The sequence below is a fragment of the Cavia porcellus genome, unplaced genomic scaffold (assembly GCF_034190915.1).
Source record: "Cavia porcellus strain 051 isolate PalLab524CR breed Dunkin Hartley unplaced genomic scaffold, mCavPor4.1 scaffold_26, whole genome shotgun sequence".
Taxonomy (NCBI): domain Eukaryota; kingdom Metazoa; phylum Chordata; class Mammalia; order Rodentia; family Caviidae; genus Cavia; species Cavia porcellus.
The window spans coordinates 9,907,891-9,933,427 of record NW_026947509.1 but is presented as its reverse complement, the minus strand read 5'-3'; the positions used below and the strand labels follow the sequence as shown (position 1 = coordinate 9,933,427).

The window sequence follows — 25,537 nt, the reverse complement described above, 5'->3', positions numbered from 1 at the left end:
GCAGAAATGAGCATCATTTCACGCTGAATTCATAAAGTTTAGATGGCCATGGAGGAAAGCGAATTCCTAACGTAAGTTCTGTCCTTTTAAATGGTGTTGTCTTTACCCCTCCAAATAAACCTGTGTTGATGCAGAAGTTTGTCATTGAATTGAATCACTTCCCTGGACACGAGGCAGGAATCTCCAGGAAGTAGAAATAACCAGGAAGAAGTGAATTAAAGATCAAGCTGAGTTAGAGCCTGGCCATGGAGGCTGTGAGCTGACTGTGGTCAGCCCTGCAGGAAGCAGCTGCACACAAATGTTGCAGAATGAATGAAACACACACACGTGTGCACACATACACAAGTAGACACATCCATGGGAACGTGTATATACATCACATGGGAAAAGTACTGAGCCTGAGACTTGAAGATTGAATGATGATACCTAGGTAGGAAAAGATGTAGAGTAAATAGAACTGCTTTCTATTTAGTATTTAGAGACCAATATGTTTATATTTTGATATAAGGTCATATTAAATAAAATAACATTTCTCTGTCAATCAATATGCAACACTGTTGAGTGAATGACTAATGGCTTAGAAGGTCTAATAATTTACTGATGAACCAGAGGAGAACAACTTCATTAAAACATGGCTGACAAATTTAACATAATCTCAAAAGTTCCTTGTCCTAATATCCAAAATGGTGATATGAATGTTAAAGATAGTCAAAACTTCTGGGAAGACTTTCACAATAAACTGCAAATAACTACTCAATTTCCTGGACCAGCATTTCTTTAGGACATTGAGATGTACCAACAGGGTTTTTATTAGCCCATCCTTGCCAACAATTATTAGCAATTATAGCTTTACATAACAATGATGCTTAAAAACTATACTTAAACTGTTTCATATTTCTTTAGTTTACAACTGCCATTTACACAATGAAATTTAAAGATCTTTCAGAAAGCACTAAATTTCACCACAGTTAATAAGAAAATGAAGCAAATGGACCAATATCAAAAGTAAACAGTTATTTAGTCCATTTGCATGGAAGACAGATACTATTAGCATAAAATATTTAAGCTCATTTTGCTTATTTTGGCCTGTCCACTGCTTTTCAGTTAGATATTGGACGATTGGTTTTTCTGGCACTTCAAGCAATGCACATTGTTTTCCTTAAAGATAGAAGAAGACTGGCTGGGTTTTGCATATTTTCTTGTATGATAGCTTAATACTATTTGCCCCGCTGTAACTAGTTGCAAATCTTCATACGTATAAATAATGACTTATTGTCAACAAATATGGAGACCACGCTCACTTCCTGTGCTGGAAACAGGAGTAATTCTCTTCTCCAGGATAATTTCTCATCAGCTTAAGCAAGTTTCAGGCCGCTGAAATTGTGATTTGGGCATGAAATTGCATTACCATTGGCATCTTGATTAACTCCAGTGTTTTCTCTGATCCTCAACCGTGTTGTGTGCACATACGTGGAAGCAGAAAACCTTACTTTCGGCTGAGAATGGAATATGCAGATAAAGAAACATTCATGTGTCTAAACCTCGACTCAAAATTTTGGGACAGGCCACTTGTTAGTGCAAAAAGTGACTACCCAAAAATTAAATGCTAAAAGGTTACCAAAAAATATGGTAGAAAAACAGACATAGGAGGTTATTAAATTATCCTAGGGGAAATGTTGTCTCATCTTGTTTTAATACTGATAACAAAATGCATTTCAGTTCTAATAATCTACTTGTCATTATTTAAATGTGACATGTCCTGACCACCGTCCTTGCTGACTCTTCCTAGAGAATATGGTACCACGTGATGTAGGATTTCATATTTTTTAAATAGGACGAGAATTTAAATTTACTTTTGAGAATTATATGCTCTTTTCTAAGATAAATAAAACCACCTTTAGGAAAACTGCTGTTCTTTAGAGCATAGCATCTGAGATCTGTGAAGCAGTAATGTGACAGAGTCCTCAAGAATCTAAGAAATGATGAAAATTTTCCTTAAATGAAATGTGTAAGGAAGCCCCTGAAGTAACAGAATTATCTGTGGGCTTTCTTTTTCTTGTGCTTTGCTTTGCCCGTGCTTAGAGGGCTTGTTCTTAAGGTGGCTTCCAATTGTCTAGTGTAACTGGCCCCAGCCACATGAGATGGAGCCAACTGGTATCTTGTTGTATCTGCATAAAAGGCCACTTTATTCAAAGCAATGGACAGATGATTGGAAAAACTAAACAACATAGTGGCACTGATTAAGGTCTGAAAACCTGTGAGCCATTAAAACAAGTTGTTCTAACCCATTGCCCACAGCTTTTGTTTTGTTACAGCCATTTAAAAACAAAATTCACAAAGTCATAATGCCACTTTTAATTGACCAATTAATCTAGCAAAAGGAAGTTCATGAAAATGTAAATAATAAAATTATGTCAGTTATTTTTGAAATTATGGGTATTAGAACTAGCATTCTCTTTTCCAACAGTTTATGTTCAGCTAAGCAGGGCCTGACAGTGTAACAAATAAAGCATATTTTCAGGGATGAAGAAAAATAAATGAGAGTGCTTTATCCATATCAATCTTTTTTTGAAAGTCAAACTGATTATTTCCAAAAACCTTGGCTCATTCTCACCAAGTGACAAATGGCTAGCCATACTATGACGTTATCAAACAACACACGTCTTGAGACCTAGCTGCATTAATGGTATCTTTATTAAATTCCTACCTATCTTTATTAGCAGCCATCACCCCTTATCACATCTCTAAATACACTTTTTTGAGTGAAGCAACAAATTATAATATTTCTTGCAGTGTTAAGAGCATCTGCTTTGGAACCACGCAGTCCCCAACTCTGAAGTTTTCCAGAAAATTATTTAATTACATCAAAAGTTCCAGATTCTTTATGAAATGAGTAGACTTAGTGATTATTCATCCACGCAAGAATTGTGCACTTAAACTTCCACCAGGCACTGTGCCTGAACCTGCACACAGAATTTTGTAAGATGCAGACCTTGTGTTTTAGGAAATCATAAGCTGGAGTCAAATGTAAAAATTAAACGAAGTTGCATGAAGTAACCTTTCTGCTCGGAGCTTGGAGTAAGCAAATCATTCTGGTTCAGATGTCTGTGTATTTTCCTCTATTCCAAAGGCAGCTTAAAATCTTTGTTTCCTGTTTATTTTGTTTTGCAGCATTTAGTCAACATGCTAAGGCTATTTATAAAGGAAACTCTGTTTTACTGAGAACCCGACTTCCCTCTACTAATCTAATGACCTTGAAAGCTAGTTATTATATTGCAACTGTGAAATATACAATAATCCCTCAATTAACCAGGATGAACCTAAAATGTTCTGGTTCATTTAATTTACTGCTTAACAGAGTTAAGTTAAAAAGAAAAAACCTTTTAGTTGAATACTTCCTGAAAATACATGACAGCATTTTCTGCCCTAATAAATACAGTGAAATTGAAAATAATATGAGTATGTTTATTAGGGCAAGGACTTCTCCACTTTATGACATCCAGGGTTGATATTATTCAGCAGCTGACAGATACTGTTTGGGTCCATAGGATGTTGTTCGGTGCTACCTTTTCAGCATCATAGAATTTTAGAGCTCAAAAAGCCATTCAAAATCATTTAGTTCGATGTCCTAATTTTAGGCTTGAAAGAAGTAAAATTCAGTGTGGTTAAGCGAATCTGCCTTCGGTTACAGCAGCAAACTCTGAAATAAGACTCAGGAGAGCAGATTCCTTTGGTAGTGGTGTTTATTTTTCAAAATATTAGAGAATTATAAAATATAGGATATTGGCTTGGACCTTGATTGGTTGCAGAGCTTATCCTAAGAATCGCCTTGGCAACAGAACTTTTTTTCATGTCACTTGCTTACCTTCCTGGTAAAATCCAGGAGCTCAATGATCTTACGTTTAATTTTGCTTCCTTGCAAGTAGTCGAAACTTTTCTTGATTTTGATGCTACTAGTGTTTTGAAAACAGTGTGGGCTTCACATTAGCTTTCGAAAATGAAGTTAGTATACGTCTTACTTCTTGAGGAACGCAGCTGTGCAGACCCCGGACTGCTCCTTTGTGAGCCGGGCTGCTATGCTGCAGCCCGAGGCGTGCACTGTGAGTCTTGGACAGGATTTTTAACGTCTGCTGATTGCCCTTTCTCAAGGCAGCAAGTCAGACAGTTAGCAGTAGTTGAATGCAGTTTATTTTCTCGTGGTATAATATTTAGAGCATTCAAGAGCCTGTTAAGTAAAATGAATGCATACGCAGTGTCTACATAAATGTAAATTTATTCATAATCAAGAGCAGAATATTTTCTATGGCATTTATCAAAGCAAATATCCTGATCTAGGTATTGCTATAAAATGAAGAGTGTGTTTAAAACAAATAGGGACAATCTCATGTTTATATTCAGTTATTTTCAGATGTGCTATTAAACTTAAAAAAGATTATATTTCATCAAAAAAACAAAAGGAACTACCGAGTGTAAATTCCACGGTAATATCAAGGTCTTTTAAAGGACCTTTGTCTAAAAAGTGCTATTTTTGCATCACAAAATACTACAATCTATCTTAAGAAACCCCTCAAGTACATGGATTCTGAGGTCTTATTAAATGACTTTTCTTCTGAAATAAGTGTAATATAAACCACAGTACAGTAAAATATCTGGGTGTTATTTAAATATTCTTTTAAAAATATAAGATCTAACATTTCACACTGTGCATTATTTTTTCTAATGAACACAAAATCCAAAGGGAAATAAATTTACCAATCTAAACATTTTTGAGACATATTCATAATGCATTTTGGATAACAGAAATAATAATATCTGATTATCCTGAATTAGATTTGGGGAAATCTACCGATCAGATAGTTACTTCAACACTTTTCATAATATTGAAAAACACAGGTATTGGACCAACAGAATTCACATTTAGGATATGAAATGGCTTTTCTATATCAATAGCAACACATGAGGTTTTTGGTGTTTTGCCTTCTTATTTTTTCTAAGTGAGGGAGAGAGAAAAGGCAGGACAAACAGAAGGGGGCAGAAAAACTGAACTTACTCCCAACTTGATGAGGTACTCAGTACCAGGGATAAGGTCCTGCAGCTTGTGACCAAGGGAACTCTCACTGCTGTTATAGACGACGGCCCAAACTGGAAACCCATGTGTACGATTGGAAATATATAATATATAGTGTTCCAGAATGCCATTGAGTTTCCCCGGTTGTTTCCACCTGGGAATAGAAAAATACAGCATTATCATCGTCATTCATTCAAGTCAAAGCTGAAATGTACAACATTTTCAAAGAACACATTGGAACTTGGATTTGTTCCACTGCAAAAAACAAACAAACAAAAACCCCACCACACTGAACACTCAAAAGTGATTCATTCCCCCTCAAATACCCAGGTGGTTATTAAATGCTTATTCTGGGTGACAGAAAGAAAACATGACATCATCTCTCCCCTTTAGTTACTTATAATTTCAAATAGCTGATAATATGAAAATGTATGAGTATTGATTTTGAATTTAAACTTGAACAAAATTTGAAAAAAAGAGTACATCTGAGAACTTATAAAATAGAGGAGAAGGGATCACAAAATTTTCCTTAAATAAAAGCAGGAGTCAAATGCACAGTTACAGATAAGTCTAAAAATCAGGGAAGTTGGACCTTAGAGGGGCTGAGGCAGTCAGGGGACTTCATGAATGAGGCTACGACCCACTGCCCAGATACCTAAGGTCTCATCCTGGAAGCCGGCTTGGATTTGGAGGCTGAAGGAAGAGTCCAGGGTGTTCCAGGGCTGGAGGGTTACATGAGAATGAGAGGATAGAATGGGAAGTGGCAGAAGAGATAGGAAATAGCTCAGGTGAGAAAGGCAGCAGTGGGAAATCTTCTGGGACAAGCAACGTGGCTCAGCTCAGAAGTCCACAAAAGCTAATACAGAAGCTTCCATGGAAAATGGGATGGGAATCTGAAGTTTTTCAGCTTGAAGGAAAGGCATCATTTAGCCACTCTAAACTTCGGCAGATGAGGAAACTGAGATATATATGAGAGATAGATGTTGCATTTGTGGTTAGTACAGAGCGCTACTAGATTGCAGCTCAGTAATACAATAGATCTTATACTGCATTTAATAGGAAATGGACAAAAGTCCCTAATGTCAGAAATGATCTAATATGCTTAGATGTGAAAGCTCTTTTGTAATTTTAACTGCAAGGGAGTAAAAAACTAAGAAGGCCCTTGTTCACACTCAAAGAAAAAATGTATGCTTGCACAAGTACACATACGTGAAGGTAGACTGTATGTACATGGTCAGTTTTTCCTTTATGGAAGTTTGCACAAACTCTGCGTACATACAGGGCGCAGTTGATTGTATAAGGACAAGATGGAAATTAAGTTGGCAAGAGGTAATCAAAGGTTCCCAGAACCACTGATCTAATCACCTCTGTGCATCTAATCACAATAAAATTAACCTGATGTCACAAGCCCTTTTCCTGATTGAACTCACTGGGATTATTCTTGCATGAAGCAGTGTATGATAGAGGCGACATTTCTACTTACTGTACATCCACAGTCCTAGAATCCAAGACTGTCACCACGGGGGGTGCCACGTGTTCGGGGGGCAGCTGTGCTGTGTGCAGCGGGACCCAGGAGCTGTTTGTACACCCGACGTGGGTACACGCACTGAGGAGGAAGTGGTGAGAGGTAAACACTCCTAAGTCTAGGGCAAGAGAAGAAAGGAGAATTCACTTAGGATCACGCCTATTATTCACCAGGTCTCACTCCTCCTCTGCACGCCTTCCTCTCAGTGCCGTTACAGTGAAGCTTCCAACAAGAATCAATAGGCATAAAAATTAATAGCAATAAAATAAATTCAAGTACATTTAAAGAGGTTTCATTCCTTAAACATCCTACACTCAAACAGACAAGTGTCAGTCAAACTCTTATATGACTTTTCCAAATTGACTTCAAATTGACCAGGTAAATCACTTTCTGAATTTAGTCTTAGTTCAATGACTTTGTTAAACATAAATGAGATATTAAATTATTTTAAAGCATATTTGAAGATAACAGGAGTTGCTTTTGAAATGCAAATACATAGCCTGTAACAAGGACTTTGTGTTCATAATTCTGTTTGCCAGATTCCTTTCTTCTTCTGTCTACCTGACCAACTATTATTTGATCTTCACACTCTTCAGATTCTGTGCATATACCTTTTGCTTTCTTAAGAGGTCCCTAACACTCCTTGCTGACACCCTGGTGCAAGGTGGATCTAGAATTCGGTCCTCTGTGTCCCTTAGTACTTTGCACATGACCTTAGCATGACACTCACAACATGGTGTCATCATTATTTATTAACATGACTGTCTGATCCAATGGAATGAACACCTTAAAAGAAAGGATAGTGCTAAAGTCATCTGGCAACTTTGGTGTCTGAGACAAGCCTAGCACATTGTTAGTTTTGAAAACATGTTTGAATGAATGGATAAAGAACTTGTGAATGAGATGCTGTTGATAGAGTTGAGCTAAGTAAGGAAAAGGGCCGCTAAAAGTGAAATAATACCCTTCGCTGAAATAATCTCTTCCTCCCCTGATCTTTCCCCGTACTTTGTATCTGTCAACCTATGCAATAGTTACCGTATCACTTGCATTAGAATAAATTAATCTGTAATTTCCTAATTCTTTTTTGAAATACTCTAAATCCTTCATTTATAAAGGTGCTAAGTAATGTAACCAAAGTTTCTTCAAGTTTACCAAGGTTTAATATCATTCACACTTTTCTGCTACTAAAAATAATCGGTATTTTCCAGTTTTTTTGAAGTATATTAGTCACAATTTAAGTAACACATATTCTTAAATCTCATTAACCTTGAACCATTGCAATTTCATGTTTAAAAGAGTAATGGAATGCAACCTAATTCAGTCAAATAGATTTTGCATTTCAATGATAGCAAAGTAAACTCGGAAAAGAAGCTTTGATTTTCACGCAAAGTACAACCAGTTGTCCAAACATGTAGGTCATCAGAAGAAAGGAGAACTGAGTTTACAGTAAATAGAGTTACCTTAGTACAGAAAGTGGTCACAAAATGGAATTCTGGGCCCTTTCCATTAAACCATGTTCTCGTTACCATTTCTCTCCTATAAGTATCCAATGGTGCTCAGATGAGATGGGACACCCTCAGTCACTGTGACCAGAAGGGACCCCGCAGGGACCCTTTGCAGTGGCCAAGCAAGTGAAGCAATGTGGCCTGGCCAGGGACTGCAGGGATGACAGGCCCAGCTGCACCCTGTATACCTCAGCAAGTCCAACATGGGGTGCCTAAACTCAGACCGGCATTTCATGCGACTCAGGAAGTTAAAATCATGAGAGCCATGGACTCAGATGGAACCAGAGAATAAACTCAGATTCGCTGCGTGGAAACTTTGGTATTTCATAGAATGAGTCCCAGCCAAATAGAACTGTGCACACTGTAGAAAGGTAGAAGAGAGAAGCCAAGGGCTGACTCTAGGCTTTGGCGTAAGCAAAGAGCAGGGTGAAAGAGCCATCATTTGGTTGAGGAAGGGCGTGGACAGGAAAAAATAGAGTTCATATTTCTGACATGGTAAGATTCAGGAATTTGTTAGACAACTTGGTAGGAACTGTTTAGCAGGCAGTTTGAATACAAGTTTAAGAGACAGGAAGAGGCTGTGATTTGAGAAATGTTTTGGAGAGGCAGCCTCCTAGAGAGAGTGCCTAAGGCTGGTGAGAATATGAGAGAGTAGAGAAGAGGCAGGAGGACAGAGCCCTGGTGTAACGTTAAACAACCATTAAACAACAGTGAGAACATCAGAAGCCGACCAAGGAGGCAAAGAAAGACCGACTTAGGAATGAGATACACAGTGAGCCTGCAGGTCCCAAAAGGCAAGAGCAGCAAATTCTGTAAGAATTGGAGTCAAATGAGACTAACGACTGACCAGTGGGTTTAGCAATACGGCAGTGACGGGGAATCGCAGTGGAAGATTGAGGACACTTGTGGGCACCCAGCCTGGCTTCAACCCATATGTGAAAGGGTGGAAGAAAGGTGAGTAAGACAGTCAACAGAATCATTTTCTGCTAGAAAATGGGACAGCAGAGAATGCATCAACAGACTACAATTTAGTAAGAGTTAGTGTTATGGATTAAAAACTGCTGGTCAAATTGACGCCAGCTGGATTAAATCACCATGGTGCTGAGTGTAGGTGGCCCACCTGAGGAAAGTTGCCAGCATAAATAGAGAGGTGGAAGAGAAGTGAGGCGTTGTGGGTTTCTCTAGGTGTTGCTGTTTGAGCCGTTGGTTCTCCTGGAAGAGCTCTGGTCCTTACATGGAGCATTGCTTCCTGGCTCTGGAGGGGAAGACGTGTTCCGTTTAATCTCCAGGACAAACTCATCATGCTGGCTTCCTGGCACGTCCTTGACTGTGCTTATTGTCGGAGGAGCTCTGGACCTCCATGTCTGTGAGATGGCTGTGGTGCTTTTCAGGGCAGCCCTGGTCTTTGTTGTGAGTGTGGCTTCTTGGCTCCAGCATAGAACCCCCAACCTACTAGCACAGCTCCTTCACTCCACTGGCGTAGACTTTCTAGCTTCCACCGCTAACCTCTGGACCTTCTCAGCACAAATCCGTAAAACAGACTGGTGTGAGTCCTTCTTGTGGACTCTGGACCTCCCGTTGGACCCGTGGGAGGTATTGTCATGAGCTCTGGTCTTCATTTGGATTCATGCAGGACATTGCTGTGGATCCAGGCCCTTGGCTGAGTATCTGGGTTTTTAGTGTTGTGGACAGGTTTCCTGAGTTTCTTGTGTTAACTCTGGGTGACCATAAATTCTGTGTCCTGATTCTAATTGTTCAACTCACAACCCCTGACTACTCACAACCCCTGACTAGCAAAGATTTTAAAACATACTTTAAATGAGAGAAAAGTATGCCGTGTGCTGATGGGAATGTTCTAACAAGGAAGAAAAATACTGATAATGAATGAAAATAAAAAAGAGGACTGTTTTTATATATGTGAAAGAATCGAGTGTAGTACAAGAGGGAAGAGCTGGACAAAGAAGGGGCAGCGACAGTCCATGCCACAGGGAAGAGACGCAGCGGGTGGAGTACAAACACTGGCAGATGGAGAGATGGTGGCAGAAGTCCAGCGGTGTCCCTTTCTAACCACTTCTGTGCTCTCAGGAAGCGGGAAAATGTCAACCAGGAGGAATCCTCTGATTCTCAGGAGCAAGAACACCGCCACCTCCTGCTGTTCCTAGAATAAAATCTAATAATGGACTGTGGGACGCTCCGCACTTTGGCATCCTTTACTCCTCATCCCCTTGCGTTTCTCTCCTCTCACACTCCAAGCCTGCACTATGGGGCCCTTGAAGCTCTGCTCCTTCTCACTAAAATCTATTTTCCCCCTCACATTTGGCAGACTTTTTCTCATTCATCAGGCTGACCTCTCTCAGAGTGATCTTCCTTGATAGCTGAACGATGTGGCCTATCAGAACCTACTAGAAATTGCTTTGTCATTTATTTCTGTCTTGTCATTCTCTCAGAAGAATGAATTTCTTTTTCCTCTCTTACTGGGGATCGAACTCACGACCTCATGCTTGTCAGGCAGGTGCTGTGCCACTGAGCTATATCCCCTGCCACAAGAAAGGAAACCTTTTGAATTCAAAGAGATAATTTCCTTTCCTATCGTCTTCACCTCACTACCTCTAGGCTTCATGAGATGACTGATTAGAACGCTTTTATTTCTTAGGAAGATGAATGTTCAAAACCAGAGGCTGCCTGCCCTCCATGGCTCTTAATCAAATTGCCATTTTTTCCCCCCTCAGAAATATAATAATGTCTCAAAATATCCAAAAAATCTCCCAAAAAAATCCAATGAACACAATTGTCAGGCTATAGAGGAAAAAGAATCATTGGTAAAAACTAAGGCAAAGCTGGATCTAGGTGAACAGCAAGATATGATCGTCGGGGTTGGGGATTTAGCTCAGCAGCATAAGCACCTGCCTTACAAGCAGGCGGTCATGAGTTCAATCCCTGGTACCGATAAAAAAAAAAAAAGGTATGATCGTCGAGTGCTAATGTTTCATAGCAGAACGGAAGACGGAGACCAACCAGGTCAGTGTCTTATCACGTGGGCACAGAGGTTTTTGGAGCTGTGTATTTTTCAAAGAGTCTATGACGTACACACATAACGGTTGGAAAAAAATAGTTTTGCAATACCAATCCTCCGCTCAGAAGTGTCCACGCAGCCCAGTTAACGGACACCCCACCCCCGCGGTCCCCCTCACCCTTTTCTCAGTGACCTCAGCCTTGGCACCGTTTGCTTTTCAATCACAATCCCTTTTTGGCAGCTCCAGCATCCTCCGAGATGACTCATCTCCGAGCCCGCCCTCCCTGTGACTTCCTCACTGAAGTGCCCTTCCCGTCCACTTCGTTCATCCAGCCTTCGAGTCCTCATTCCCCTGCTGCAGCACTTCTGGAACAGTTTCCGAACTAAATCTCAGGTCTCCTCTCTGCATCCTCCGGCTGGTTACTGTCCTTCTCCCCTACCTGTCACGTGGGCGGGATCAATCTGTTTGCACCACAGGAAGTTTGGTCTTTGAATGTGTGTGAGAGTCTCTTGCTCCTGGCTATGGTCTTTGGTCACATGTCACAGGGCCACGCTTTGCCGGTCCTGAGGTTTCCCATCCTACTTCTCCTCGGTCCTCTCCTATGTGAGCTACTCCTACCGCTAGAATTTTCTGTGCACAACGCTTCTCTCACCGCCAAGGTGTGTCTGGGAGATGTCGCCAGACACACTGAACAGCCTACTATAATTTCAGGTTGCCCACTTTGCACAGAGGGCCCCTGGGACTGCCCGGCAAGAACTCTCTTGATCCCTGGTTTATCTCATTATTATATGGGTCTGTTTTCCCACGAACTTTGGTGACAAGGAGCTTATCTTATCTTGAGGATCCTAATGTTGGAGGTACATCTCCCTCCTCAGAAGTCCTCCAACCCTTGCCATGGGGACTGAGATCAATACGACAGCCCTGTTGAACTATCACTTTTTCTTTTGCCTTCCCTATGTCTGATCCCGGCTCTCTCACGCATGTAACTCAGATCAGCATTTCCCTCTGCTAAGTTACCCATTTGGAACTTAGCCATAAGTAGCATGCAGGAAGCAGGAAGAGCAAGGGACATTCCAGATAGTCACCAAGGGCACAGAGAGGACTCAAAGTTCAGATCTAAGGTTTGGGAGGAACAGAAGTGTGAGACCCTCTTTTCCCACCATGGGTTTCCCCACTGATGGGGAAAGCAGAGTAATAAGGAAAGAGAAACTTGCAGGCTGTCGGGAGAGGTGCCGAGTTGTTTCCAAGGAGGAATTCCAGATGAGGTCCATGGGCCAAGCCACAGGGAAACCAAGGGTGTCGGTAGGCAGAGCGGGCCACGAAGGCCCGGGCACAGTTCCCACGTGCGAGGAGGAATGCTGGGTTCTCAGGCCTGTTTCTGCTCCCAGCCCTCTGCACAGAGGGGTCAATACCAGGGGTGACCAAGCCCCAGGTGCTGAGAACAAGAGAACTGGGTGCTTCACACCATCAGGGGAGGAGACTGGACCCCCAAAGTGACAGTTACTCATTTGATACCATGTTACACGGGAGTGAAGTCAGATTAAATTGTGGCATAAACATGCGTAACATAAAGACAGGCGAATGTGTCTGCAAGACTGAGATTCTTGATGCCAGGTGCACAGTCGGCATTCATTCCATCTTGCTGAGTTAGGACTCCAAGCCTTTCAGAACCTGGGCAGGATTAAATTCATCCAGTTTCCTTTTCCAGTTGACTCACAAGGAAAAGTGAGTTGTTGGGCCACATTTCTAGTTTGGGAAATCTGACTGCTTTGATATCACTGCAGAAAAAAATTAGACATTTTCTTTGCTTTTGAAAATCTGAAAACTATCCAATAGCACCAAAGGAAGCCTGCGTGATTAAATAGGTTTTGTTTCAATTTCTAATCATTTTGATGTTTGCATGCTCCATCTTGGACTGGATCTTTCTCAGCATCTTTCCACAAAAAGATGAAGCATCTGTGCTGTTCTTTAAATCATGAGCCCTGGGAAAAGGAAGAGGATAGAGGATCCAACTTGATTCATAGGGAGAGGGAACTACTGGTGGCCTGGTGGGGAAATTCCTGGTAAAATGGAGGAGGCAGTAAAGAACAGCTAAGGGAAAATAAGAAAAAAGGAGGCGAGATGAGGTACAGAGCAAAGGAATAGTTGGGTGAAAAATAAACAGGTGGAATGGGAATGTTTCCCCCCCCCAAAAAAAAAGAGTTGATTTTAAAAAAGTGAAAAGGAAAGTTAGGGGAGAGCAGGGCTAAGGTGTTCCTTGGGAGAAAAGCCACAGACGAAGTTACCTATTTAAAATTTAAAGCAAAGAGGAAATCCAATGGCAGCTCACTGCCCCTGGTGTAAGGGCAGCTGATTTGGTACTGTGTCTCTCCAGATGCGATTAGGCTCTTCAAGGGCAATGCAATGGATCAATAGATTCAAACAACTGCAGGTGTGTACACACATCTGAGTCCAGTCAATGGAGGGTGGGGAGCCCGCGAAACGGAAGGCCACTGTTTGACAGAGCCCCTTAGCAACAACATCTTGTTTTCCATTTGCTTGATTGCATCATTTGCATAAGATGAAACACAGGGAGCAGTGGACAGGGAAAAGCAGACCCTGAAATACGCATTGGAAATGGATGCTCAGGCAGTGACCTCAGACACCTTACAAGGAAGTTCCTCCCTGTGCACGGAAACCTGGCCAATTACTGCCAAGCAAACTATAATTTACAGTACTGGCCATGAATTAGATGGTATTTTAAGATTGATTTCATGCTCTTCTTCAGAGAATTCCATTGATCTCAATTTACAAAATGAACCAATAACTAGGCAATGATTTTCTTTGAACTCCTGGTGTAAACTGAGGAATTTATATCTTCTTGTCTCTTTCTCCTATTAAAAAATGTAAAAGCAGTTGGTCTTGCTTTTTGATGATGTAACTGATGTTAGCTGGCTCTGTTTCCGGTAAGATTTATAGTGGTTCAAAAGTGAAATGCACTGCTTTTCTGCTGTTAATTTTCTTTTCTCTTTTGCATCTTTCCCATACATAATCACTTGGGTGTTCAAAACTTCGGGAACACTCTAGATACTGGCTGCCCACATCTTCTGTCACTTGATATTTGTTATGGATTAAAAACTGGTGGCCCACTTAACACCAGGTGAATTAAATCAGCATGGTGCTGCGCATAGATAGCCACCTGAGGAAAGCTGCTGGCATACAGGAAACATGAGGATGAGAAGTATTTTGTTGTGGGTTCTCCTGTGTGGTTTGCAGTTGCTGGTTCTCCTGGAGGAACTTGTCATGCTGGCTTTCCTGATATGAACTGGGCTGTTGTCATTGGAGGAGCTCAGGACCTTGTCACTGAGGATGGTTGTGGTATTTTTCAGGGGAGCTCTGGTCCTTTTTTGAGCGTTACTTCTTGAATCCCTCTTCCTGCTGACATGGCATTGCTTTTACTCCTGCCATGACCCTTGATGTAGACTTAGTCTATCAGTAAATATGTTCCTGTCTTGGTTACTTACCTGTCACTGAAACAAAATACCTAATGCCCAAAGTTAGGAAAGGAAAGGCTTATTTCTTACAGTTTTTGGACGTTTCAGTCCATACTCAGTAGAAACCTCAGCCTGCTGGCACAGATCCTTTATCCCACTGGTATAGAATGTCTAGCTTCCACTGCTGACCTTTGGGCCTTCACAGTTCAAATTTATAAAACAGACTTTCATGAGCCATTGTCATGGGCTCCAGGCAGCCAGTTAGACTTGTGGGAGGCATTGTGGGAGGATCTGGGTCTTCTAGGTCTAGCTAGACTCCTGCAGGACACTGCTGTGGGATCCAGGCCCTCAGCTGGATTTTCTAGGTCTTTAGTGTGAGCAAGTGGTCTTCATCAAGATCAGTCTGGTGCTATTAAACTAACCGGCAGAGCTGGACTCACTTTGGCTCCACAAGGACTCCTATCTGAAGCCTACAGAAATTACGTTACAAAGCCTGACACATTCTTCTACTCATGATTATATTTTCACCCTCATCGGAGAAATTTGCATCTCTCCCTTTTATCAAGTTCCTGCTCATCATTAATATTACCCATGGAGCATCTCCTGATTCTCCTCCATGTAATCTGCCCTTTTAATAAATCTCCCTTGTGAGCTTCTTTATACTAACTCTATTGATCCAAGATGTTACAAGCTTCTTCAGAACAAAGATAAATCTTTTAATGGCAATCTGCTATGACTCCGAATGCTTTGGCCACACTCAGCAGTCCAATAGTACTAGAGCATTTGATGCAGTAACAAAGCCAAAGGGAAGGAAGGAAGAAAGAAGGGAGGGAGGGAGGAAGGGAGGAAGGAAGGATGGCTCCAGCCCGTCCATCATGATTGCAGCAGGAGACGCGAGATGCATAGCCCTGCCTTCTGGGGGTCATTGGTCAGTAATGTGAGGGAAAAAGGCAAGCACTACTAGCAGAGTGACCATGAGGGATGACACATTTCCCTCTTTTCTTTTTGGCTGACAGTAGTCTTAGACAGCTCTTTTCCAGGCTCTGAGTATCTCTAATATTCTGTTTTCTGATTTTTTAATACTGTAAACCTATCACCCATGCGCATGCACAGACACATACACACACACACACACACACACACACACACACACACACACACAAAGCCATCCTCACACACTGCTGCACTCCACCAAGTGGCCTTAAACAGGAAGAGACTCAGAAGGGAGGGGCCAGGAGCTGGCTTGTGGTACCCCCAAACATAACTCTCCAGGGTTGCCACTCAACTGTTAGTTACAGCACTTGGCTAAGCATTTCCTTTCAGATATCCATGACCGTCATATTTGTTAAGAAACTTTGGTGTCAGATGACATGTGGCAGGATAACACTCCCATGACATGTTACGAAGCAGCAGAAGTTAATAAGGAAACTGACAGAGTAATAAGTGTCTGGCTATCCACAGCAAGAAAAGAATAAATGAATGAACCAGCTTCTCAATCAAATATGATGAAGGGAAGATGCTGTGGAGTCAGTGACCATAACAGCTGTGACGCTGGCCACCACTATTCATAAGCACCATTACGTAGGCAGCGGCTTTGTTAAGTATCACCTAGAATGGTTTTCCATGCAGCCCACAATCATTCTTTAGTATTAACTTAACACGTACTCCAGCCTAGCCCCGCACTCGGCAGTGCAGCTTGAGAAAGGAAAGAGTCTCTGCCATCCAGAGCCACCTCCTCTGGAGTGGTGGGAACCACACATTTCCTTTTCAGCAAAGTCTCAGGACACCCTCACATGCACATCACATGCCAAGTGCCACAGGAAGGCTTCTCAAAGTCCTCTGTTTGAATGATCCCTCTTCCTGCTGACATGGTATTGCTTTTACTCCTGCCATGACCCTTGATGTAGACTTAGTCTATCAGTAAATATGTTCCTGTCTTAGTTACTTTTTACTTGTCATTGAAACAAAATACCTGATGCCCAAAGTTGGGAAAGGAAAGGTTTATTTCTTACAGTTTTTGGAGGTTTCAGTCCATATTCAGTTGGCTCCAAAGCAGGGTTGCATGGCGGGGCTGCCATTCATGGTGGCTGCAAACAGCAAGGCACAAACTGGCAAAAGAGCAAGACACACCTTCTTCCTGCCATTACATCACATCCTGGCTCCACCCCTAGATGGGTGTAGCACTGACACCATCAATCCAAGTGCTAGACAATGAACCAATCACAAATGCACAATGCAAACTCATGAGGCCTGGGGGCCATCGACATAAATCATAACAGTTTCTCATTAATTCTTTAACATAAACTCTTAAAAATGGAATTTCCAAGGCAAGGGTGGACCTCTGCCTCCCTCCCTCCCTCAGCCTTCTTCTTTTTTTCTTCTGCCCTTCCTCCTCTTCCTGTTTTCCTGCTTTTCTTTTCCTCCTCCTCCTCTTCTTTGTCTCTCTGTCTCTGTCTCTGTCTCTCTCTCTGTTTCTCTGTTTCTCTATCTCTCTGTCTCTGTCTCTGTTTCTCTCTCCCACCCCTCCTTCCCTCTCCCTTCAGGTTGCATTCTAGAAAACCCTAATCTATCTTTTCTTTTCTTTGGTGCATCATGAAATAAGAGCACCTAATGGATGCATACCTGCACTAAAACTGGAAGTAGCATCCTCAGTATTGGGGTTGGCACAGAGCGGTTTGCGTATGGAGTGGTGGTGGAGGGAGGAACAAAGCTGGGTACAGTATTGATCCAAGTATGTCTGAGTGTCACAGGACAGCTCATGAGGTGCCCCAGGAAAAGGCTACTTACAGTGAGCATGGAAAATCATTTTGAAGAATTCGTCTTGAGAGCAAGAGCTGGGCATGATGTCTGTGATCTCAGAAGATGCAGATTGTCCTAAGAAGATGCCTGTGTGTGTTTACTCAGACTCATGTATTTAGTAAAAATAAAAATATCTGTTTTCTTCAGCAGGTATTAAGAAACTCAAATGTGGTCACTGTTGTGCCAGGACTCAGCAAAGAAAGAGTCGTATAGGGAGGAGGCCATTCCCCTGCTGCCGTTCCTGACATGGCCTTCTCACTGGGGTCGCACCAGGCTGCACACGAGCTGTGCCTGGAGGCAGACGTGTACGGGACCTGACCTACACAACTTTCCTTGGCAGGGAAGCCCTAGGCATCTGGCTGGCCAGGGTGGTCTCAGGTGGCCCCTGCTGAATACTCTACCACCAGGACAGGCATGGGACAGGTTTAGGTGCCTGGGGGAACAGCAGTAAAGGAGCAGGAGGGTTGATTCCCAGTGCTGGAGATGATGGTGTTTATCCAGAGTGAGCCCGGGAGATGCTGGGTGAGCATCTGGTCAACTGGTGTTGGGCTTGGTGATCCGTTCAAGTTAGAAAACCCTACAAACTCCCAGAAAGACAGACATTTAGTTTGCAATAGACAGACTGAGGACAATGAAAAAGTGAAAGACTAGCCTGCCATAAAGAAGGGTCATTTGTAGGGAGACCATAATGTTATGTGAAATAAATCAGACACATGAGCTGAAATATCACATGGTTTCTCTTATACAGGAAACTCAAGTATTAATAAAGAGCACAATGAAAGATAGATCATAGAAAGCAGAGAGATCTTTTATCAAACTAGAAGATGAATAGGAGAGGGAGAAAGAGGAGAGGGAAAGAAGGCAAAAGGGATTTCTTTTTTAAAAAAGAGAGAATTGAGGAAAAATTGGTAAGCCTATGCAAATGCGAAGGGAAGCCAGAGTTGGAGGGAGGATGGGTGGGAAGGGAGCTTGCAGACACCCACAGAAAGGGGTAAGGCGCTGGAACTCCCCGCGAGAATCACCACGCACTGCAAATGTGTACTACTAAAAATTTATAAAGGACCAATTATGCTCATTTGCACATTCAGAGTAATGGGACTGGGGAAATGTTGAGATAAATTGTCTCTTTCCATTTGAAGTCACCTCAAATCACATGTACTGGGTTTCTGTGTACAAGTATGTGTTCACATGTACATCTCCTAGACTGACAGTGCCTTGAAAGATGTGTATTCCAGGAAGGCAGTGGTAGCTTATAGGTGGTAAAAAGGCAGAACACTGTCACTGTCACTTTTCCCTTTTGTGTACTCTAAACACGAACTTTCCTGTTTTCCCCCCAGAGACTCTTCAAGACAAACAAACCAAGACAAACCAAAACAACAAAGGAGAAAAAAATAGACACGCATAGTCATTGACCTTGAAGAGAGAAAAATAACCGATTTTTACTCAAGTAATCTCTCTCTTATAGACACACACATACACACACATACCCAGTGTTCTAAATTGTTTCATACTGTTTCAGTAAATTATAAGATAAGGCAGCAAATGTTTGGAGAAGAATATTTGTGTCAAATTACAAATAACTATGGGTCTCCTGTAAAAGATACTGAATTATTAAAAAATGATTTAAAGAAGAATTAAAATTCACTGATTAACAATAAATTACAATCAGGCTATTGGCATCAAAACACAGAAATAAAATTCCAGATCAAACTAAGCATATCTTATTATTGCCCCAAGTTTTTCATTTTTCAGGATATTTTAAAAATCATGTAACAAACTAAAGTACATATAAAATAGATTATAAGAGCATTAGTAACATATAAACTCAGCTGTGATACTACGGTCATCAGGCAAAGAGAGAAAATAAGTTAATATGCACCCATTTATTTGCCCCAGAGCTAATATCTTTCTCTGAATTATATTTCACACATCACCAACATTATGATGGATTTTTAAAAAAATCTTTCATGGTACAGTTCTATACGACTTTTATTTTCTGAATTATATACAGATACTGTTCTTTAATTGTGTGATTAAAAGTTAATTTTAATACTTACAAGCTAATTTTATTTATAGCATGTCTTTTAAGATAGTGTATTTATAGTGATAGAATAGATGAGGCTACCAGTAAAATGAAATAACATAAAATATGAAAGCCAAACTTCAATTTTTATAACTTTTTTTTTCGAACAAAGCAAGTTTTCCACAGAGACTGTATTTGAAAAATATCTATTCAAAAGCTGGAGTTCAGTTTACACTAAAGGTACATGGCAAACTACTTATTTGATTTATATATTTAAAACGAAGCTTAACTTTACAGCTATCATTTGGCAGAAGTGAACCTGTTAAAATCATCTATGTTGTCTTTTCGATACCCAGAGTTCCAACGCAACAGAATACATGGCCAGCATTCTCTGGATAGTTTTGCATAATAAGGTACATAAGTGGCAGAAAGAGACTTTCCAATCTTCCCACATGAAATTGATATCAAAAATTTGCAAATTGGGTAACATATTCCGAGGAGTTCTGGGCTTATATATAATTCTGCAATAGGAAAGAAAAACACAAACAGGCCAACACAACAATATCATAGCTGCAAGACAGCCTTCGGAAAGGTGGGGTGTATGAAACGAAATTTTTAAAATTCTAATGGAATGATTTTTTTACTCAAACTCTTTCTCATTCTGAGGTGATATGCAAACAGGCAACACAGGAACTGAAGTGCTGTTATTTTAAGACAGAGGCAGGAGCACTTCGCCGATACCTTGAGTCATGCTCCAACAAGCCCTCTAAGTTTCTCATTCAGAAAAGAACAGGCCCTTTGCTTTTGAAATTTGTACCAATCTGCCACACATCCGGGCCCACCTATGAATCTGCAAACCCTTAGGAGGCCAATGCAGGGCGGTTACTCAAGACCTGGAGTTCTAGGACAGTGTTGGCCACATAGCAAGTTCCCATCTCAGTAGTGTAAAAAATAAAATGTACACAAAAATGTTTCCAAGGCACCAATTTTTTTGTTGAATTATATCAAAGTTATGCACATCATTTCTTTGATACTTCAAAAAATTGACCAAGTTTGTGGTTGATTTTAATCGAATGTGTCAGTTTTAGCTAGGAGAGGGCTTTTGCATAGTGGCTTTTGCACAAATTGTGTGCTTATGAATTTTGTAGTAGTTCATGTTACCCTACAGCCCAGAGAAAGAGGAAGAAAACACCAGCCCAAGAAATACGTCAACCATGAGGACATCTTGGAGCAGGAGGCTAGAATTAGGGCAAAATTGATCAAACACCAGGGTAGTCTGTCAAAGTCACACAGACATGGGAGCCCCTGATCCAGGATCCAGGATGACTCTGTGGACTCTGAACCCTGTACCAAGGACCTAAGAAAAGCAGGTACTTTAAACTTTTCTTTTACATCTGTTGCAAAACCAAATGAGCCTTCCACAGGACAGTTTAAACCTGGCACCAGTCCATGTGAGTTCTGATAGGTCACTGTACCAATTCCTTGCTTGCAGGAAGGAAAAGTCAGCCCAGGAATTCTAGACATGGAAGACCACTGCGCTTATCCTCCAAGCTGCTGTGTGTCTGTACACTGCTGTCTCACTCTGCAGAGGGTTCTCCTTGTCCACCTTCACCTCACTGCTAAATGCACCTCACGGCTACCCTCTCCGTGTGTCTCCTCTGATTCTTTGGACACCAGGAGCCTGGAAATCACTCCCCTGCACCCATCCTCTGGTAACCACATCACTTCTCTGATGCCAGCCCACTGAGGGCAGCCTCCCACAGTCTGCTCTGTCTCTCAGCATCTCTACCAGGCAGGCATTCTATATCCCAGCACAGTTTTCACATAATGACAGGCAGTCTTCATATGAATTCTTAAAAATACATTCTTTCATTTTTGAAATAATGTTTATAGTTCTCAGCTATGGACAATTGACCACAAAAGTCCACGTGGTGAAGGTTTGTTCCTCAGAGGTAGTAAAATCTTGAAGACCTGGGGTCACAGGGCATGCTAGATCACTGGAAACATGCCCTGGAAGGAGTCTGTGGGCCTCCAGTCTCTTCCTACCTCTCTCTTTTACCTTGCTGCCATGAAATCAGTGACTGCCCTTCACCATGACCTCCCCACCATCGTGCACTGCCTGGCAGGCCCAAAACCAATGGGCACAACAACCGTGAGCTGAAACCACCAAAACCATGAGCCAAAATAAACTATCTGTCTAAGTGGATTACTTTGAGTATTTGTTGCAGTTCTGGAAAGCTGACTAGCACATTCTCCTGCTATATACATGTTCAGGATGGAGTGAATGTGCAAGACAGTTCCTGCCCAGGGTTCCGTGAGGAAGACAACTAAGTCAGTCAATCCACAATTCTAGCAGAGCACAGAAGGTGAGACGAGGGAGCCGCAGTTGTGCCCAGTCATTCCAAATGGGTTGAATTTTGTGCCTCCAAAATTCATGTGTAGAAACTGGAATTCCCTGTATTTCAGAGTATAATGGTGGGGGACTAGGAAATATAGGGTGAGTTACATTAGCACAAAGGCAGGAAGATGAGTCTTAATTCTATTTTACATAGAAGAGGAGGAAACCTGGATGCTCCAAATCACAGAGGAAAGACCATGAAGGGGTGCCGAGGAAAGCAACTGCCTGCAAATCAAGGCCAGGACCTCAAAAGAAAACAAATCTTCTGTCACTGTGATCTTGGCTCCTGGTATGCACAGCCGTGAGATAAAACCCTGTTGTTTAAGTCCCCAGCTTGTAGTGTTTTGTCATAGCAGCACTGGGTAACTGATTCCTACCATTTGTGTGTGTCAGTTAATTGCATCAGGGATATGTGAACTCATGCAGCAACAGAGTCATAAAAATTCCAGTTTAGGCTGCATCACTGCACTGAAAACCTGGTCCTTTCCCCCACCAGAGTCCCACTCTGCACACAAGTATATTTTCTACACTTACCTCCCCCTTCGATTGATGAGTGCATGTTTTCAGTAGCTTGCTTTAAGCTCTAAAAACTGATGCCTAACATTTGAATAAGAGACATTGTAATTGACATGTTGTCTTTAAGAGTGCATTGATAATGTGAAGATCTTATTAGTTTTGTATTAATATTTTGACACCACTAAATATTACTAATAATTTAATGGCACATTCTGTCATTCTTATACTTTAAGTATCTGGTTCAAATTTGAGAGTCAGAATATTATCAGAGTTCCAATTCTGGTCTTAGTTATGCTATTAACTATCTTTATGATTTTAGACAAATCAATTAAGTCTTTTATAATCTTTATTCTTCATCAACAAAATAGAAATACTTTGTAAACTTTTATATATCGCTGGGTAATTTAAAAACTGGCACATGTTAAAATATTTTTAAGGTATAAATTATCAAGGAAAACAATGAAACATTTATTCTTGAGGTTAAGAAAAATAACTTTTTCTAAGGAAAACATGATGAAAACAATTTCTAAGCTGTATTATTAAGCAAAAATGTCTTAAGAAACCAACATGAGCAAAGTAAAATGTAAACAATAAAAAAAAATGTAATACAGATTTGTGAAAACAATTAGCATCATAACGCGTGTTAAGAATATTTTAAATACAGGAAGGTGAATACAACCATAACACAAAAACTCAGGGAATTAATGTTAAGAAACTCATATGTACACATACAGATTCATATAAAACAATGTTGAAATTACAATGTTCATAATATAGAGTTATTAGAAATAACTAAAATAGTTCAACAACTTGCTTTAATGTATTACGAAACATCTTTTGTAATATGATATAGCCATTCAAAGTATGGTTCAGAAAATAATTCTATATTTGGTAACAAGCTCACATTACTATAAGGTGGTAAAATTTGAAACTGTCTGATTCTAATTATATGTGCATTGTCACTATGCAGTAAAAAAACCATAGAAGACTTTAACTGCACAAGCCAAAATATAATTAGTAATTGTCTCTAGTAGGCAGAATTGTGGGCAATTTTTATTATTTATATTTTTCCAGGTTTCTTTAATATTTTTAATTTACCTCTTTGTAATGCAGTGGTGCCACTATCCACTGTGTCACTTCCAAGAATCTTAGTTATAGTCAACCATAATCCAAAACTTAAGTGACAAAATTCAGAGATAAGAAATTTTAAATAACTTTCACATTGTCCTAGTTATTTTAGTTTATTATTATGTTGCAAATATCTTACTGCACCTAATTTATAAATTAAACTCTGTCATAGGTATGCATGTGTGGGACAACACACAATGTTAAGTATGGATTGTACACCCATGGTTTCAGAGCCCTACCAGAGAGATTTTGGACTATACACAACAAAGGAGGATGACAGTCATATTTATAAATTGCCCTTAATTTTAAATGGATGACATGTATTACTTGACACCCACACGTTAAGGGAGGAAAATTTATTTAATTCACAGTTTGTAGAGGTTTTAGTCCATAATCTGCTGGCTCCAACGCAGGGTGGTAGGTAACAAAGCAATCAAGCAAGCAAGGTACAAGCTAAGCTTCTCTGTCCCTTCCACTGTATCCACACTGCAGGGATCAAGATGGTGCCAAACCAATCAGTGCACTACTTTGCAATCACACACCCTTAACCCCAGCATTACACCAAGAATCAATCACACACTCTGGATTTAGTCACCTCTGAAAAAGCCCCACTTATGACATCATTAGGACTTTGGGGGACATCTAGACACAAACCATAACTGGATGGTACAATCTCTAAAAGTACAATAGAACTTACATGAAAATTAAATTTCCCTCTATGCGTGGTACTGAAGTACCCAGTTTTCTTTCAGTAGCTTATCAATTTTTAAAATCTTGTGTGTACCTCTAAAGGTATTTTGCACATATACAGTTAACTATACAAGTTTAGCAGCTCATCAAATATACTTCCATACAGTGTGCTTTACAATATAATTAAAAGATGCTCTCCTAAGGGTGAAGATTGTCTTACTCTATTAATAACAATATAATATTCCAGTGTGCATACCAGATATTAGCTAATGTGATCTAAATAGTATATTAGCGTTCACTAGTTTTTAATTATGTTTCATTGTTGTGTTATACTATTTCATTATGCTATATCTCTGTTTATGGCTAGAAAAATAACTGGAGGAACCTCAAACACACTAAAATAAAAAAGTCATAGAATCTAGAGTCAATGTTCAAAATACTACTTATTACTACATTTTATTTTATTTTATTATGTTTTATTTTATTTTATTTTATTTTATTAGTGTTAGTTGTAAGATTAAAATTGGTCAAAACAAAAAGTAAACAATTTACAACTCAGTAATTATAGGTTCCATGAAATTTAACCCTGTATATTCAGCAATTTTATCAGTGCTAGAAAAATACTACATGATAGACTTAAATATACATGGTCAATATGCATAAATAAATAAAAATTACTTAATCTATTTAGAGTTTGGGGACAATGTAGACAATAGAGCTTGGTGAATTGCTCATGTAAGAAGGATTTTGAGATAATGTCTTGGTGCTAAAGATAAAAATGAGAAGCAAGGAAGGCCCTTCTTCAGGATGAATTAGACAAAGAATCTAAAAACTGATTTATAGCCAGTGCAATTTTGTAATCCCAGCACTTGGGAGGATCGTTGCAAGTTTGAGACCACCCTGGGCTCAAAGTGAACCCAAAGCCAGCTTGAATGGCATAGCGAAATCTGTCTCAAAAAGACAAAAAAAATGATTTATTATTTTGAGAAAGAAGCCATGTACCAACTGATTTGAAAATTTCAAAGATGACAAAAAATAAGAGAAATTCTCAAAAGAATGAACACCAAGTTGGATGATACCAAAGGAGACATATTTGTCAACCAAATTTATGCTCAAAAAAGTTACAAATAGGTAATAAGGCTACACTTCATTGGCAGCAGAATTCTAATTTTTGCAAATATAACAAAGGAGCCAAGTTTTAGAATTGTAAGAGTCAACATCTGGAATGCGGTGCAAGGTCAGTGTAAATTTCTCAAGGATATTTCTTTGCTCTCTTAGTAACCGACTTGTGCCACTTTGGTGCTAAAGTGTGGCATGTGATCGAAGGTAGACCAGTCGGGCTATTTCCTAATTATGTAAGTATTTTCAATCCAGAACCATTAGGCTGTTTTCCAGCCA

General features: G+C 40.4%; 1 protein-coding gene across 4 annotated transcripts in view; it reads right to left on the bottom strand.

Annotated features, from left to right (window-relative positions):
• The window catches only part of Ush2a (usherin), a 658,323-nt gene that overhangs the window by 305,041 nt on the left and 327,745 nt on the right, over window positions 1–25,537 (bottom strand). For all 4 annotated transcript variants that reach the window (XM_063236705.1, XM_063236706.1, XM_063236707.1 and 1 more), the window contains 2 exons: window positions 6,552–6,711; window positions 5,051–5,222 (listed from right to left, as the gene is read on the bottom strand). In XM_063236705.1, coding sequence (XP_063092775.1) covers window positions 5,051–5,222; window positions 6,552–6,711 — 332 coding nt within the window. The remainder of the gene's footprint in view (window positions 1–5,050; window positions 5,223–6,551; window positions 6,712–25,537) is intronic.